Below are 18617 nucleotides of genomic sequence, written 5' to 3' on the forward strand. Positions count from 1 at the left end.
TCACCGTACTGCCATACACTAGGGTTTTCTGAAACCCAGCCACTGGGATAGAGAAGGAAAACATAGTAGCCTATTTGGTTTCCAGCCAATGACTGCATTTAATTTGACCTCACTGTAATTCAATTACATTTTAGGTTTGAATAGAGAATACAGGAAGCAAATGTATTCTTTAATAAAAATTAAAAAAAATAAAATGACCAGAAGGTCATCAAGATTTTATTGGTTTCAACACATCTAGCAATAAGTGAAGAATGATAAATTACGCTTGTTATAATGATGAGCAGTTAACTGTGACTGTAGATAAATTAATATTTATATTTAAATCGTGCAACATGCATTATTTATTTCATATTATTTTTATTTGGGCTGAACCAATACAACTAAACAGCTATCTGTACAACTATCGGTACCGATAGTCTAGTGGTTAGCACACTGACATATAGTGCAACTGTGTCTCTGGCAACCCGTGTTCGATTCCTGGCTTAAGGTCCTTTGCTGATCATTCCACACTGTCCTGTGTAATAAGCACAAAAAGGCAAAACAAAAAAAAAAAGGTTGCACTTGCAAATTTGTGAGTTTTACTTTACAGTTACATGGTTGCTACTGTAAATGAAAACAGCGAAAATATTGTTATTTCTTCTACAGTAAGTTACTTGTCACTAGCTGCCAGTTAATTACTGTAGTTCTTTTCTACAGTAAGTTACTTGTCACTCGCTTCTGGTCAATTACTGTGCTTTTTATACAGTAAGTTACTTGTCACTTGCTGCCAGTTAATTACTGTGAATTTCAAAGTCAGTTTCTTACAGTGTATATATACATAACCAATGTATGTAAGAGAAAGAGACCCAATGATTCTAAATTCAACAACAATTCATTCTAAAACATTCATAAAACCAAGTTTCTACAGTCTCTGTCTTAATAAATCTCAGTAAGCACTTTTCTCTTGTTGTATTCATGTACAGAACAGAAACATATAGGCCTACATAACCAAAATAAGAAAGAGTGAATACAAACTAAATGATTCATTCTAAAATTTCGAATGCAATTATTCATTCTAACATTCTAAAACGGTCATAAAACCAAGTTTACAGGCTAGCCTACAGCCACTGCTTATTTTGAGTCCACGTGTTAATAAATCTCAGCAAGCACTTTTCCGATGCTGAGATTGCATGCGCAGTGTACACGAGGCGCAGTCGTGTCTGTAAACACGATAAATGAATAAATAGTTTGCTTGTATGACTTCGAGAGCCAGACACACAGAAAGTAAACTGCAGTAGCATGCAATCACCATGGAAACGGCAGCAAACAGAGCGCGGAGCTGCTCACCTGTAGGGGTCTCGGGCTGTATGGGCGTCCATGTTACCCTCGTTTCCGTGAGAACCACGTCGTGGCTCTTCTTCCCGATTTGGAAGATTCCTCTCCCAATCGGTTCGTCCGGTCTGTGTTTCTTTTCTGTTCGCCCCTTATCGGCGTCATCTGAGCATAACTGAGGGGCCGAGACGGAGCGTTTCTCGTTTTGCTGCTGCTGTTTTCGCTTTTTCTTTTTTGCCTTGACTCGCTTTCTCGTCCCGCGAGGAGACACTGGTTGCGTCTCGCGCAACTCTTCCTGACTCTCCGACCACGCGTTGAGGACATTTATCGATTTACACGGGGATTCAAACATAACGTCAAAGCTTGCGGGGCAAACTGGCCTTTGTGTCTTAATTTACCGGCTCTCGGTCGCTAGGCTCCTGAGGAAGTTCCTCGTAGGCATGCACCTCTAGAGCGCACGCCCGCTGGGCTTTATTAGCCGAGCACGCGCATTTAGTCTGTTATTACCAGTGTTGGGGAAAGTTACTTTTAAAAGTAATGCATTACAATATTGCGTTACTCCATAAAAAAGTAACTAATTACGTTACTTTGTTACTTTTTATGGAAAGTAATGCATTACGTTACTTTTGCGTTACTTTTTAAATCTGGAATCCGGGCTTGCTTGTTTGTTTTTAAAATAAAAAAAGTTATATTTTTGGCAAATATAGTTTTTTTTGTGAGTGAGATGAATTAACGAATATTCATTTTTATTTTGAACTACAGTAACATCTGATTTCTCTCAACATGGGGACAGGAGAGCTGTCAATCAATACATTGGAAAAAAAAGTAACTTGCGTTACTTATTTGAAAAACTAACTCAGATATTCTCTTGTAAATTAAAAAGTAATGCGTTACTTTACTAGTTACTTGAAAAAAAGTAATCTGATTACGTAACTCGCGTTACTTGTAATGTGTTACCCCCAACACTGGTTATTACTATTTCAACTATTCATAACATTTGTGTGGTAATGTGAAATACTATGACAAGCCGTTTTAACATTTATCCATTTTATGTTACTATAAAACTAGTAACAAAATGTTTCATGTCTAATGAACAGTTAAAGTGCTAGTGCTAGTAAACCTGAAAAAATATTGGAAAACCAACTAGGAATGTAAAAAACATACTAGATAGTAGTTAGTAGTACTACTAGTAAAGCATTGGCCTGCTAGAAATCAATAGGCCTAGGCCTATAGCTATATGTGAACATTTCCCTATAGAATTGAATTGTAAAAAGGTCACTATTGCATTACTTTTAATGCAATTACTAGTTATTTTAAAAGTACTATAAATAGATACTAGTTAGTTAAATAATAAACAACATCTTGCAATAGCAAAGGAGTTAACACAAATATTTTAATTTTGTCAAACACTGATGGCACTTATGTAACAGTATTTACATGTTAACAAATATATAGGTTGCCTCAGACTTGGACGACTGAATTTGTATTCTTATTCTAATGACTGCATGCCTGGTTTATTTGGTGTGCTAAACAATTAGCCCGAGTACTAGGTGAACAAAGGTGTGAAAAAGTATTCCTCACACAGCACCTTGGACAGTTCCTGGATGTGGCCAAAGCTTCTGAGACTAAGCACTTTACTCCCAGTGGATGTTTCCCCTTTTTATATGCCAAGTGATTTTTTTAATGTTTTGTCAACAGCCTCAATGAAGTCGTATGAATTAAACACATTTCTAAAGGACGATGTTAGTCGTGATGTCTTGTATTTCTCTCATCTAGCCTCCAAAAATCTACAGGATTTTACGAGATTTTTATTTTGTTTTTTAATATTTATATTATATGATATCTTCAAATACTTTCATCTTCACACAGAACGTTGTTTTATTAATTTATCTTCGTACACGCTTCTAAAATGCGGGGGCATTTCAATAACTCCCTTTTACACCATTATCTTTTCATCTTCTTTATAGTCTATATTTTGCATGTGTGACAACTTTAACTTAATTTAATAATGAACAAAGGCTTTTCTGCACTTCAATAAAACACAAATATCTGATACATTTTAAGAAGATTTGTTTGCAGGCGTGGCATGAACAGTTGTGGATTATAAAAGAATCGAGGACAAATTCATTTACACTGATGTATGATGTGAATTTTTCCTATGCATTTGGTAATATAGTGTGTATTTAGAAATTCCAAATATTTTTTAGAGATGAAAACCTTTTACAAATGTATCGATATGCGCAACAGCGATGTTGACATTAAGCAACATTTCGTGATGCTGTATGTAATGTTATTTTGAGGAGATTATTTTACCCCTGTCTGGTTTTAAATAAACCTGGATAATTTCAGACTTTAGGAGGTGCATTTATATCGTGTCTCTGCGTTGGGCTCCTCTGTGCTGATTTAATATTTATTTTAGCTGTAGGCAATGCGCTCAGGTAAGTAACACTCTTATTGCGCACTAAATCGATAGTTAGTTGAAGCATACTAACAGTGAATATCCTTTAGGACAGGAAAAAAGGCTATGTGTTTAATAATATTCAAGGGTATAAATTCACATGACCTTGAGATTTAATATTAATAGTTTCAAAATTTAGCCAACAGTTTCAAACGTCTAAGCTATTCATCACACGAAACCTTTGATACTGTAGCCTAGATTCTGAGACTAACATGAATCATTTTTGTTCATCTATATTTGTGTTTCTGTCTGAATAATCAGATTAGAGCAAGTATGTGTTTTAAAGAAAATACAAATCATAATTAATGAGAGTAAAACGTATTCTGAAGGGCTGAGAGTTCATTACAAAAAATGACTGTAATAATGTTCAATTCAAAACCATTTGTTTTATTTCTTAAGCCTCCATCATGAACTGATACACACATACAACAGTCTCAAAACTAGAATCACTTTGAAATCAACCTGTTTTTGGTTGCATCTTCATTGTTTGTTCCTTCTTTGCAACCAATTAAAATTTCCAGTCGAAAATCCCCGAATAGTTAGAGCAGACTAATTCAGTCCATTATTTATTTTCCATCTTAGAAAGACATGCCTCTCGATCAGCTTTTACACAGGGTGAATTTAAAAGGTGATAGTCAAGCTTTTATGTACAACACTGAGACTCTAACACCGAATTTTTCCCCTCCAGCACTCAAAGCAATTCGCAATTCCACAAAGGATCACTGATTGAACGTAACATTAGACGGGATTCAGGGGGTGGGAATTGTGCAACTCTGCATGATTTTACAGTAATTCATTGCTAAGGCAACATTACAGATTTTTAAGCACTTGCCTGCTGGTTATTACTAGATTGAGTACTGTTCTGTATAAACAAGAGAGAAATCAGTTTTATAAAACATTAACATGAGGGGTTGCATGGAATGATGCAGGGATCTGACTTTATCAAAATTAACAATTCTATACAAAACCACAACAAAATAATTCAGTATGGGATAGATAAGTAGTAAAAGGTAATAGGTTGAAAAATATATCAATCTCTATTAATTTCTATAATTGGCCCAGTATTGGATTAAAAATTGCATAGATTCCAAATTATTGCTTGTGATTTTGTAGCATGGATAATTAACACATTATGAAGAAGGTCACGCCTGTTCCCACCTGTGTGTGACCGCAACGTAGAAGCGCTATAGAATACAATACATAAAGGTGAACGAGAATAAACGAATTCTCTCTTCTCCTAAAGGCAGTAACAACAATAAATACGTACATAAGATTAAGCATATAATGTTGTTGCTCTTTTTGCATCAGCCATAACAGAATACCGTGACGAGCAGTCTCACAAATGTCCGTTAGAATCACGAGTCGTGAAATATCGCGTTCAGCTGGGCGTTCATGATCCGCTCGTGATGCGAGTGCCCTTCGTACGACATAATGTTCTCCATGGGTACATCACAGCGCTGCGTGGAGCCCGCGTAAAGAGACGCGTGTCCCTGAGCGCCGGCCAAGCCCGCCGCCTGATAATGCATGGTAAAGGCGTAGTTCTTCTCGAATTCCGACGAATGCTCGTGTTTGAAGGAAAAGTTCCCATTGACGCTCAAAGGCGGGCTAAGGGGTCCGTCAAACGAGGGACTGGTGCAGTCTGTGAGCGCGGTGTCAAAGAACGGCTCCAGTGCGCTCCCGTACGCGTGCGGCTTGACGTGAAAGATGTGAGAGCTGTCCATTGTACCGTATGGAGGGCTGGGAAGACCGGGCGTCTGGTAGGAGTAGGGAAGCGCGGAAAAGGAAGCACTTGCTGTTTGCATATGAGGGGGCATCTCCTGGCTCTGCTCGGGGAGAAAAGTTCTGGGGTTCAGTTGGAGGCATCCTGCAACCAAATTGGTCGTGGGCTGGGACAAGCCCTTGCACAGGGCCTGCACGAAAGACATCAGATCCGGGCTCTTGCCCGACCTCAGGATTTCCGATAGCGCCCAAATGTAGTTCTTGGCCAGTCGGAGCGTTTCGATCTTGGAGAGCTTCTGCGTTTTGGAGTAGCACGGCACAACTTTGCGCAGGCTCTCGAGCGCGTCGTTGAGGCCGTGCATGCGGTTCCTCTCCCGGGTGTTCGCCTTCATGCGCCTCATTTTGAACCTCTGCAGACGCGCCTTGGTCATCTTCTTCTTCTTGGGTCCTCGCCTTTTCGGCTTGGTGTCGTCGCCGTCTTCTTCTTCCTCCTCTTCCTCCTCGTCGTCCTCATCTTCGAGTCGGTTGAGTCCCACTTCGTCGTCCTCCATATCCTTATGCATGGGCAAGCTGGTGTTCTCCACGTCTCGCTCGTCTTGGGAGCTGCTGTGACACTTGTCGGTCCAGTCCGTGCTGGTTTGAGGCTCCAGCATCATGCTTTCCTCGGTGTAAGATTTCGTCATGTTGGAACTCTGCAAAGCGACAAATAAAGCCTTTAGACGTCCATTCAGTCACATTTTTCTGTATTATCTTTAAATGAGAGCCATGCAACCATTAAGAAATGAAATGCGCTACACTGCACGTCCAAAATGCAACAACACATGACCTGTGGATGAATCATAGCTGCTTACTTTATGCAGCTTTATTATGTAACATCATCAGTGTTTCCTAATCAGATACAGTCCTTGTTGTTCATTTTGAAATAAAGGAATTTAATAAGGAATATCGTTTTATGTATTTTTATTCTATAGGTATTCAGAAACAAAATCTAATTTCTGGATAGATTTAGAGTAAATTATTGAATTGAATTCTCATAAGTAAATTGGTATTGCCTTCCTGCTTAACCGAACAGACTGAACAGCAAGATATAACTAGTTTCAACATCCGAATTTTAGACATTAAGATTGTAAAGTTGTATTTATTAGTCCCTTTACAGGAAAATTCGAAGTGTATAACTGCATTGCAAAAATGTTTTCATTATGTTAACAGAATCCAATTTTACTTAGTTTTCTTCATCAGCAATTAAATTGAAACGCGCACTTAACTTGTCATTGCAAGTTAGCACTTCTTCACTATCTAATGTAACAATTAATTTACGTTTTCAGTTTTTATAGGTTGATTTGTGGGTTTTATATGCTTCATTATAGTGGATCAGCTAAACAAAATCTAGCTATGCCGATCAAAATTAGTTTACCACAACGCTATCATCATCATAAGAATGATCTGAATGCGAAATAGTTCGACACAAATATGTGAAATACAGGCAGATTTATTAAAGAGAGAAACATGACATACCTAGGATTTGTTGAATGTCTTGTTATGATAGTTTCATGCCCCTCGTGGTGGTGTGGGAAGTCCTGCGGATTGAAGCCTAATGTGGCTGCGCCGATGGGATGCTCTGGTTATATAGCGGTGCTGCTGATGCTGTAAGATGCGAGTGGATGTCTGTCTGTGGCTGCCTCTACAGTCCCACCCTGCACCCGTGATTGGCATCTGGCCCCGCCCCTTCCCCCGGCACGCGCCATATGGCCGGCTACGTCAGGAAAACGGCCTCAAGCGTCACGTGATCTCTTCCATTTGTATTCGCCAGAGCTCTGTATTCCGTCCCTTTGTGGCCGAAAGAAAGTGGCCATCTGTCGCCAGTTAGAGACTCCGTGGACCTGTTTGTACCCGCAGGATGGATTAACCCTTTCAAGCGTGGGACACATTCAATCACGACCGGCTCTTTCTTTAGCTAGGATACATCCCGTTTGTCTTAATGCGGACAATTCCTTATATGCGTGTCCATAAATTAGCTCATAATCACTCAGTAGGTTTTGTCACTAATTATGAGTGGAAATAGGTCCTGTCTAAAAGAATATAAATACGCCTAAATTATATAATATTTAAATTCAATTAGAATTATTAGTAGGATATTGTTATATTATCATTACTATTCGTAGCCTGTTTTACTTCACTAATTAGGCCTATTTTTACAAAATAAATAAATAAAACAATCGAATTTTATGATGAATTACAGCCTGTATGATTTTTGAGAAATGGGTGGTTTGTTGGGGTGGTTGGGTGGATTTGTCGCTAATCTTTTGCAAATATCTCGTGATATTGATTGTAAACAGTGATTGCAAAGTCTGGCTCGAGACCCCGGTAATGAGTCCCCCTCTTTTCAACGCTGGTCGGTCGGCACGCGAGTCACACGCGTACTGACAAAAAGCCTGTTTCACGGCTCACTAACCTGATCCAGCGTCCGAAATCTGCTGTTTTCTATTCAATTTAATTTCATTGCCCCTCCAACCCCCCTAAAAAAAGATAGACCAACGGGATGGCCGTTGAAAAGGCGAGAACATAAATGAGGGAATAACTATAGACAATGGAATTTAAACGCACGTGGAGCGTTTGTGCTTTGAGGAAATTCGATTTTCCCTGGAATTATTTAGACACCTGACAAGCAACAAAGCCCTTTTCACTGTAAAAGTGAGTGCATGATCTAATCATGCCTCAATTAATCACGTATTTAGGCTAGTTGTTAGTTTTGAGAGCATTGTCTTTAAAATATTGACCTATGTTCGATTTATTTTTGCGTTCAGAAATACAGCTTAAAATCAGACCACCGAACATATCCAGAAATGATATAATTTAGGCTTGCTTAGCTTTGAATTGATCAACTTCATAAAAGCATATTAAAGATTTTTGCATGCAGGTTTTACATTTGTTTCGTTGAGGTAATGCAATTATTGTTGTTCTCTCCAAGTCTTGAGTTGAGTATCTCGTCTCTATCCTCCCATGCTGTTTGTTCATGCGTGGAAAATATTGCATTTCCATTGTTTGCTTATCTGTGCTTATCTCTCCTGACATCTGTTAATGGCCTACCGCAGACATTTGATAACTAGGTAACCGTGAAGTGTCCACGAACACTCATGGGCTCTGAGTGCTGCTAATCTTTCTCATAAAAATCGACAAGTTTCTGCCGGTCAAAGGTCCGAAAGGAAGACGTCTGTTTGCCTGTGTATATCTCGCTGTTGCCATGCAATCACCAAGAGATGTGAGGAGAGTGATTTCAGCACCTCTGACAGCAACTCAGTGGACTTGTGTCGCATTTAGTTCATGCTTTTGCATTCCTCGTTTCTTCAGCATCCCACACACTGGCACTTTTTATTTGATCTGCTATTACAAATTACAGGCATAAAAATATACAGACTCTGTACACTCTAAAAAATGCTGGGTTAAATACAACCCAGTGCTGGGTAAAATAGGGACAAACCCAGCAATTGGGCTGTTTTGACCCAGCGGTTGGGTTAAATGTTTAACCCAACCTTCTGGGTAGTAACCCAACCGCTGGGTCAAAACAGCCCAATTGCTGGGTTTGTCCCTATTTTACCCAGCACTGGGTTGTATTTAACCCAGCATTTTTTAGAGTGCATAATGTCATATTACATTGCTTTACACAGACTGATATTTTCTCTGGCTTAATACTGAGGTGAATAAATAAAGGGCTAAATTTCAGATTATTTTTTAAACTGATATATAAAATAATGTATTTGCGATTATAGTTATATATATATTTAGGGATTATTCAATGACTTTGAGGGATCGACTTCGTAAAATATCGTAATCGATAGGCTAGTTCTAGTTCGTTTGGCGCCCTTAGCACAATTATCCAACTGTCACATAGGCCTATCTCAATGTTGTTGTTTTTTTTGGTCGAATCTGTGATGTGCTAATCTACAACAACTATTTATTTATTTATTTATGTAGCGTCTGATACAAACCGATAACCGTGATACGGTTATCGACAAAGACGAGTTTTGTTCGCGAAAACTAACTTGTTTTCTAACTTTTGCGTGTTTGAAAAAAACAGACTACTTATGCTGTAGCCTATTAAAAAAAACTTTAAGTACCGGTATAAAAGGAACAGAAGTAGGTCGCTTCCCGTAAGCGTTCGTTAACGCTTCCTGTAAGCTTCCGCTCTCGACACAACACAATACGAGGTCACGCCAATGATATTTATTAATTATTTGACCTTTAACGCCCTCTGCTTAAACCAACAGACCTTTCCTCAGACTGGAACAGTGGATCCAAACCAAATCTCTCTCTGCCTGAATGGCTCTCCCGACTGAATAAATCCCTATCTCTTATTTCATTGCGAGTTGCTCTAATTACTTATGCAAAAATGCAGATTTGTATTAATTAGTTTATCCGCTGATTAGTTCTGTGGTATTTTGGCGCAATAAATCATGCAGAGGCACTCGTTTTGGCTGGTGACCCATCTGTGCCGCTCTGTGGATTCAGTGTTTCTCTACTGTAGTTCAAGGGCTCGTTTGGGTTGCAGGTAAGGCCACCTGCTGCATATGGGGCCAGTGCAGCCTCTCGAGGCAGTCTGCTGCTCGCTTCAACAGCATTTCAATTCACACACATTTAACAAGAAAATAAACGGATAACACGGGTAAAATAATTTCCTTTAGCAAGTCGTTAATGTTATATAGCCTAATAAAAAACATCAGTAGGCCTAGACATATCATGTAGCCTATGATAACATATAAATATAAGCTATTCATCTTTAAAATAATGATCTGTGCATTCTAATGAAATAATGTTTATTAATGTTGTATTAAAGTGATTGTGTATAATATATAAAACATTTGTATTCATGCTTAACAAAAACAAATATTTTTGCACCAGAGTTCTACGAATTAGAAATAATTTTGATTCTATGTATTATTTAGCAATCATTTATGGACTTAATTCCCAGTGCATTAAATTAGCCTATATAAAAAGAAATAAACAGCTCCGTTGGCTTTCACCTTATTATATTTAAATGTACTGTAAATATATTATTTTATTTGAAATGGTTATAAGTCAACGCATTTTACGTTTAATATGCTGTTATATTCACTTAGGAACCCTGTGTATGAGATCGGTAGAGTCAAGCAACGATTCTGAAGAGTCTAATCATGGTCACGAACGCCATCTTCTGATTAAATGGAGAAACTACACTGAAAATAAGGCAAGTAACACTGAAGTAAATGTGAAAAATGTAACTAGACTGAAATAGTATTTTCTTGTAAAACGTAAATCTAATGATTTTTTTTATTTTAATTTTTATTTACAAGTTCGAAAAATAATTTCCTACAATGTATTCACTTTTTCAAAATGTCTGAATATACAATAATTCATGAAATATATATATATATATATTTTCTCTATCAATTAACTTCTATTAACTAAATTAAATCAACATTTGGTGTTACCATCCTTTGCTTTTAAAGCAGCTTTTGCCCTCGGGTGCACTTGCGCATAGTTTCTCAGGTAGCTTTGCAGGTAGGTTTATTGAAGCATCTTGGAGACGTTGCCACAGTTCTTCTGGATTGAGTCTGTCTCAGTTTGTTCTGTTTCTTCATGTCATTCCAGACAGACTGGATGATGATGAGATCAGATCTCTGTGTGCAGCACTGGTTGTTGTCAGACTCCTCGTGTAAACAAAAATCTCACTGGATTATTACAATTAATGGCAAAACGAATGTTTGGAAATGTAAACTGATATTATATATTAGACTAGAAATAACTGACTTAAAACCATGTTCAGCTGGTCAAAATACTAGTGTTCTAATAATTTTGGCCAACACTGTATATATTATATTACATTTGTCCTGAAAACACAGTTCAAGCTTCAATTCATGCAACAGCTGTTAAAAATGCTGATATTGAAATGAATTGGTTGTAATTTAAAAGAGCTTTAGAGGTGTTTGTAGCATAAGACTCCACTGCTAGAGCAAACAAACATTTGCAAAATGTGGCTATTGACTGAAAACCTTACTAAAGTTATTAAAATATAGGTCTAGTGTGACAACCAGCCCTGGCCTCCCCTACCTCAATAATCGTGAACACCAGTTTTACTGTTAAATACTTACTGCGTTTTTACCTCACAAGCAAAAATGTTAAAGGTCTTCTTCAGCATTATTTGGGCAGTCCAAAAATTCTAGCAAACTCATGCAGTTCTGCGGTTTTATAGCATATGTTGCCTTTTCCATGAGTAGTGTTTTACCTTACATTTAAGATTAAATCTATCCAGCACTGTAAATACTAAAGTATATTATGTTATTTTAAGGGGGCAGATAATATGTTCTACTCATATATCATATTTGGAAACATTTAGGATTCATAATATCAAAGGGATAACTATTGTTGTGCACTTCTGAGATATATTGCTTCAGAAATACTGACAGTGGTCCATAAATCAAGTTGTAACCATCCACTGGGTAATAACACGAACACAATACCTCTTCCCATCTGTTTTATGGCAAAAGAACAGTAATTAAGATTCCACTGAGAAATGTTAGCAATACAATTGAATTGAATTAGCAATTACTTCAGTTTTGCTGAAACAAACAGGCATCACGTACGCAAAGTCTTATTTTTTATTAATAATTTCTTGTGAATTATTCTGGAGCACTTAGTATAGACTGAAATAACTACATTACAGATGTTTTCATATATGACGTCCCTTCTGGAAACACAGCATAGTGTGTTATTCTGTTGACGAATAGCTCTTATAACAGCTCGAGGAGTGTTGTAAATCAGCTGCCTCCTTTTCAGCAGTAGATTTTATACATTGACCATCATGCAGGGTAGTGAATAAGATTAATTGTGGTTTTATAGTCTCTTGGTTAGATGTCTATCACAGGTGCCTCATCACAGATGGATTGGTTGGTTAACCACTTCCCCGCCTTGCTCAGTGATGTAACTTCCTTTTTTAGCTGATCAGTAGATTCACAGACATCTGTTTTTAGCTGTATGACATTAAAGGTTTCATGCACTTTCTCATAAAGATATCTTTGCTTTATTTATCCTTAAAGGTATCTTGTTAAAAAACTCAATAACCAAACAGCCAGACTTAAACAATAATCTGATCTAATCTAAAAATGAATGTTGTAGGCTACTTACATTCGTAACTTCAAAGCATCAATGTTCATAAATGTATTTACTAGGAGAGTCTAATATTAACCTTGCAGAGTGCATGTGTGTGTGTGTGTGTGTGGCGATAGAAAATACAGTTTGTACAATATAAAAACCATTACGCCTATTGAATGTCCCTATAAAACATGGAAACACAGCGTGTGTGTGTGTGTGTGTGTGTGTGTGTGTGTGTGTGTGTGTGTGTGTAAGCGAGAGAGAGAGAGAGAGAGAGATAGATAGATAGATAGATAGATAGATAGACATGCATATTATAGGAATGTGAAAGTGACTACAAAGAAAGCATATTATATGCAGGTAAACCAGATAATGCAAATAATGTTCCATTGTCATTCAGCATAACATGTGTTTATGCAATAATGAAACAACATACTTATTCTGACCTGTACTTATTAAAATATATAAAAGAAAAAGAGAGAATGCTAAATGTATTACATTTTAAAATACATTAAAAACATTTTGACAAATGAGTAAAACGTCTGTAAATCATGGTACGAATGTATGATAGTCATTATTTTTGCTCAGGAAAAAATGAAACGAAACAGTGCATAGTGTAATGTATACATTAACAAAGAAGACACTTTATCTATCTCTCTGTCTGCATATCTGTAGTGTAGTCTAAATAATGGTTTAAATAGTAGTCTAAATAATGTAAATAAAACAAAGATTATTAGAGTATGTTTTAGCAGAAAATACTGTTTCAGTCTTTCTACTTCACATTCTTTCAATTTCACGTTCAATTGAATGTATCGTCTGCTGTTGTTTGTAATAAATTGGGAAATTTACTAGAACTTTCTGAGTGGAAATTGTCTGTACGCCGTTTCTTCCAGTGTATTACGCAGACTTCACATTGCAAATGTCAAGTGTGACAGCTCAGTTTTGGATCAGGTAGGACTGGTGCACTGCATATCTTCTTCCAGCAGGTTTCAGGCCAGGCATATTTTTGGGCTCCGTCTCGCCCATGTTGTTACTTTTCGCTCTTTTTTTCCGGAAGCGGAAGCATTGCACTTGAAGTTTTGGAATAGTTTTGGCAGATGATTCAGTGCACTAGAAACTTTCTAACTATCCGCGTGCGGTCATCATCACGTCCCGTTGAGATGGTAAGACGTGTTTTTCTGCTATTTTAGAGCTGGTACAGTTGCTTTCTCTAGTGTTTGTTTTTAATCTTGCGCGCTCTCCTGTATTTGCTGCTGGATTGAAGTTGTTTTACGCGCAGATGCGCACTGAAATACAGACATTTTAGTGCTCTTGCTAGTTTAATGCGTAATGTGGCGTTTCAGCACGCTCGCGTTCATTTCTAAAGTTTATTTACAGAGACGAATGGAGTTGTTTTGCATGCGCGAGTAAATGAAACAGTATATTATTATTCATATTTTGGAAAAGCAAAGTGAAGGGAACTTTTGCGCTGTAATGAATGGGCTTTTAGGTTCGGGGGAACAGTTTTGCAACTATTCAGATGACGTTACAATGATTTCCCCCTTTCATTTCTTGAATACTGATGATCATGTTAGTCGGCCATGTCCGTGTCACCTGCTTCACCCTCCTGCTTATGTCTGGAAAGCGACCAACTGTAGAGTTTATAGCCTCATTAGATACTTTTGATTTGCTTATGATGACATGCTATAATGACATGCTATTCAAAGACGATGATATCTCTCTTATTGCATTCTTGATCCATTACTAATCAGGCAAGATGACTAGAAGAAAATATGAACTCATTTAGGGCCACCCAAAGCTCTCACCTGAAATGTTATAGGCTTTATGCTTGTGCTACGTTATGTTGACCATCCCAGATGACATCATTTTTTTCTGGAAAATGTATTTCATTTGATGTTTTGTGCTGTTAAAAGAAGCTTAGTTTTTTGGATTAGTTTTCTGAAGGTGGACCAACTGAACAGTAAAACAATACTTGCAGACCACTTAACATCTAGAACAGTTTATCTTACATAATGTAAAAATACGTTTGTAAAATACATTATTGAATCAAAATAGACTTACTTTTACCAATGCATAATGTTGCTGGAAGATGGATCCAACATATTCGTACTCTGACATATACTGTAACTGTCAGTTATGTTAATTAAGTGAGACAACTAAAGCACTTGATCATTAATTATTTTGGATCAGTTATTTATTGTTATGAGTTAATCACTTGGTTCATTAAATGTTGGTGCTCCCTATCAGTTACCATTAGTTATTATATGTAAATACTGTTCAATACTGTTAGCGTCAATACTTTTATTCAGCAGTGATGCATTAAATTAATCAAAAGTGACAGTAAAAATGTTTATACACGATTGTTTTATTTTTAAAAAATGCTGTTCTTTTTTTAGCTTTCTATTCATCAAAGCATCCTGAAAAAAAATGTATTATGTTTTTCACAAAAAAATAACACGGCTCAACTGTTTTCAACATTGATAATAATAAGAAATGTTAGCAGAAGCTCAGGATGGCAGAATGATTTCTGAATGAACACTGAAGACTGGAGTAATGATGCTGAAAATTCAGCTTTGTCATCACAGGAATAAATTACATTTTAAAATATATTAAAATAGAAAACAGTTATTTTAGATTGTATTAATATTTGAAAATATTACAATTTTTACTGTATTTTTTTGACAAATAAACAGCCTTGGTGGACAAAGACTTATTTCAAAAATGTACATTTTTAAATAATTGTTTTTTTTTGGGGGGGATCTGAAGCTTTAGTGCCCTTAACCATTGTCAGGAATTCCTAGTTTAGTCTAGTGGCTCTCAAGTCTCCTTAAAAGTTAATTAAACTCTCTCATGTTCGTGACTTTTCCACAGTTTTATGTGAATATAAAAAGTAGGACAGCTCTGTTCTACGCAAACATAAAAGCAGGACTGCTGTCTTCTGGGTGTCTTCAGATAACATTGGTCAGGTGTAAACACAGCTGACGTGTGTGTGTGTGTGTGTGTGTGTAAAAGAGTGTGTTTGAGCAAACGAGAGATACTGATGTCGTGATGTGTATTTGCAGAGATAACACGGGTGAATCCGTGTTGTCGCATGCTTTACTGCATTCCTGCCACAGGGAGAGACCATGTAAACACATTGTTAAAGGAAAAGTTCATCCAAAAAGATCCAAAAATAAAAAAATTATTTACGCACCACTGTAGATTTACAAATATAGGGATAGACTGAAATTTAAGCCGTCATTCACTGGAAGAGCTCTGAAATCTCATTTGTGGTTGTGTTATTCAAACTCAGTAAAATTTCCAATTGTGTGAACTATCTCTTTAACAAGAGAAATCAGCATTAGTGGTTGGAAAAGTAATTAATTAATGTAATAAATTAATAATAATTTAAATTTAATAATAATTATAATTTATGCATGTGCACATTATGCAAGTGACTTATAGTGCATTCAGGCTATACATTTTTTTACCAGTATGTGTGTTCCCTAGGAATCGAACCCACAACCTTTTGCGCTGCTAACGCAATGCTCTACCACTGAGCCACAGAAACACTAAAAGTAAGCCGAGTTTTTGTGTTAACAGGTCTTGAGTTGCTTTTCGTGGAAAATGTGTCACGCTAACTAAAAAGGTGCGCTCTGTTTCCTTAGCAAAGTACTGTTATTTACAATGGGAAGTTAGATTATATTAAAGTGAACCATTTCCATTGATGCTTTTGAAACAGTCACTGCATTTCCTTCCCTGGTCTAGATGCCATCTAGATTAGTTTGGCTTAATGCCTGCTGTTTCAGATCCAAGGAGCAATTTTCTAAGCCATCAGCTGTAATTTTCCCATATTAGACATGCAAAACTGTTGTTACGCGCCGACTGCTGATGCTGTGTTATTGTTACATGATGAAGAAGGAAGTCTGTAACACAGAACGAAGCAGGTTAGAAAGTTTTCTGGTGCATTTTAGCAGCCGTCTGTCTCATGCTTTGCTTCACTTTAGAGAACTATCTTACAAATAGCATAATGCAGGAGAAGCGCCTGTGCATAAAAACAAACCAGAAAAGGTCATATGTGGCTAATATGAATGCTATAGGGGGCTTTGTCCACAGGAAATGAATTCAGCTAGGGGCCTGAAACAGACCCGGCTTATTGAAACCTAGGGCTGGACAATAATTCAATATCAATATGTATCGCGATATAATTTTTTTCAATAACGGTGATGTGATTTTTAAACACATTTCCGATATTTCGATATACATTACCAGTGTTTCCCTTACATTGATATATTTGTGGCGTTTGATTTCGTTGAATAAACATGAGCACTGCGCATTTCAAAATCAAAACGCGGCGCGGGTGTTTTATATGAATGAATCTCTGAAGGGAAAGGACCGTCTTCAGAAAAGTTTCGATGACATTTTCATTTTTATCTGATAAAGTAGCGTTCATGAGCGGAGCTGCTTTGATTACAGCCGTTACTGGGGAAACTGCTAGTTTTATCACTCTAAAAGCGCCTCCTGCTGGCAGACAATGAATTTGCATTTTTAATAATAAGCCCGTCTCCAGCAACGTTTTTGTTGTTGCTCAATTTATTTGTTTTATGCAGCAACTCAGAGCACTTTTCATATTCTTTATCCTGGCTGCAGCACATTTGTTTCAGTCTATAAGAATAATCAGCCTACGCTACCAGTCAAAAGTTTTTGAACAGTAAGATTTTTAATGTTTAAAAACATTTTTGAATTATTTTTTACTATTTCAAATAACTGTTTTCTATTTGAAAGCAATTATTTTAAATCTTCAGAAATCATTCTAATATGCTGATTTGCTGATTATCAATATTTAAAACAGTTGAGAATATTTTTTTTTCAGGATTCTTTGATGAATAGAAAGATCCAAAGATCAGTATTTATCTGAAATAAAAAGCTTGTATAACATTATACACTATTCCATTCAAAAGCTTGGAGTCAGAATAATTGTATTTTTTTTTTTTGTGGAAATTATAGAAATTTTATTTAGCGCTGAAATTTTATTTTTATTTAGAATACTTTTATTTAGCAAGGATGCTTTAAATTGATCAAAAATATTATAATTGTTACAAAATATTTCTATTTCAGATAAATGCTGTTCTTCTGAACTTTCTATTCATCAAAGAATCCTGAAAAAAATCTACTCATTTGTTTTCAACATCATAAATGTTTTTGAGCAGCAAATCAGCATATTAGAATGATTTCTGAAGGATCATGTGACTGGAGTAATCATGCTAAAAATTCAGCTTTGAAATCACAGGAATAAATCACATTTTAAAATATTTTAAATAGTAAAATTCAAAATGTTACCGTTTTTGCTGTATTTTTCAAATAAATGCAGGCTTGGTGAGCAGAAGAGAATTCTTTAAAAAACATTCAAAATCTTACTGTTCAAAAACTTTTGACTGGTAGTGTATGTCAGCCTATAGTTTGATATAAGGTAAACATTCATTTATTTGCGCTGTTTTTTTTTTCTTAAATATTATATAGTTTTATAGGAGGAGGTTTCATAGACTTGGAAAATTAATTTTTCAGAAGTTTTCAGGTACAGACATCTGTTGTGGGCGTTCTTGGCAGTTTTAATGAGGCTTTTTTTTAATAGTGTTCATATCGATATTGGAATTATATCGTATCGACCGAAATTAAGAAGTATATCGTGATATAAATTTTGGCCATATCGTCCAGCCCTATTGAAACCTCAAGAGAAAGGCTTTAAAGGGGTCATATGATGCGATTTCAAGTTTTCCTTTCTCTTTGGAGTGTTACAAGCTGATTGTGCATAGATAAGATCCCTGAAGTTGCAAAGACTAAAGTCTCAAAACCAAAGAGATATACTTTATCAAAGTTAAGACTCTGCCACACCCCCCTTAAATGGCTCGTTCTAACACGCCCCCACATATCTAGGTCACTATGTGGGAATATTTGCATAATGCGCCCAAATGTGCACGCAAAGAAAGGCGGCGTGGTTTCAGTAACCGCAGTTAGTGTTGAAGCA

At 36.6% G+C, this 18617-nt stretch overlaps 3 protein-coding genes across 4 annotated transcripts in view; 1 reads left to right on the top strand and 2 right to left on the bottom strand.

Moving 5' to 3' along the window:
* cerkl (CERK like autophagy regulator) overlaps window positions 1-1770 on the bottom strand; it is a 62774-nt gene extending 61004 nt beyond the window's left edge. For both annotated transcript variants that reach the window (XM_016500171.1, XM_016500169.1), the window contains exon 1: window positions 1327-1770. In XM_016500171.1, the coding sequence (XP_016355657.1) occupies window positions 1327-1663 (337 nt within the window). In that variant the 5' untranslated portion in view covers window positions 1664-1770. The remainder of the gene's footprint in view (window positions 1-1326) is intronic.
* A 3029-nt stretch (window positions 1771-4799) lies between these two features.
* Window positions 4800-7178, bottom strand: LOC107699020 (neurogenic differentiation factor 1-like). Its single transcript, XM_016500172.1, has 2 exons — window positions 7004-7178; window positions 4800-6180 (listed from the first exon to the last, which is right to left on the bottom strand). Exon 2 carries the CDS (start codon window positions 6169-6171, stop codon window positions 5125-5127), a length of 1047 nt encoding a protein of 348 aa, XP_016355658.1. The 5' UTR covers window positions 6172-6180; window positions 7004-7178; the 3' UTR covers window positions 4800-5124.
* A 6516-nt stretch (window positions 7179-13694) lies between these two features.
* Window positions 13695-18617, top strand: part of LOC107699021 (sperm-specific antigen 2-like) — a 51673-nt gene continuing 46750 nt past the window's right edge. The window contains exon 1 of the mRNA XM_016500173.1: window positions 13695-13776. The gene's annotated coding sequence lies outside the window, so the exon portion shown is untranslated. The remainder of the gene's footprint in view (window positions 13777-18617) is intronic.

This window comes from Sinocyclocheilus anshuiensis, unplaced genomic scaffold, assembly GCF_001515605.1.
Source record: "Sinocyclocheilus anshuiensis isolate Anshui unplaced genomic scaffold, SAMN03320099.WGS_v1.1 scaffold18, whole genome shotgun sequence".
NCBI classification, from domain to species: domain Eukaryota; kingdom Metazoa; phylum Chordata; class Actinopteri; order Cypriniformes; family Cyprinidae; genus Sinocyclocheilus; species Sinocyclocheilus anshuiensis.

Bases quoted from the DNA above. Each gene is read 5' to 3' on its own strand.
- LOC107699020 (XM_016500172.1), bottom strand. From the start codon at position 6,171: ATGACGAAATCTTACACCGAGGAAAGCATGATGCTGGAGCCTCAAACC.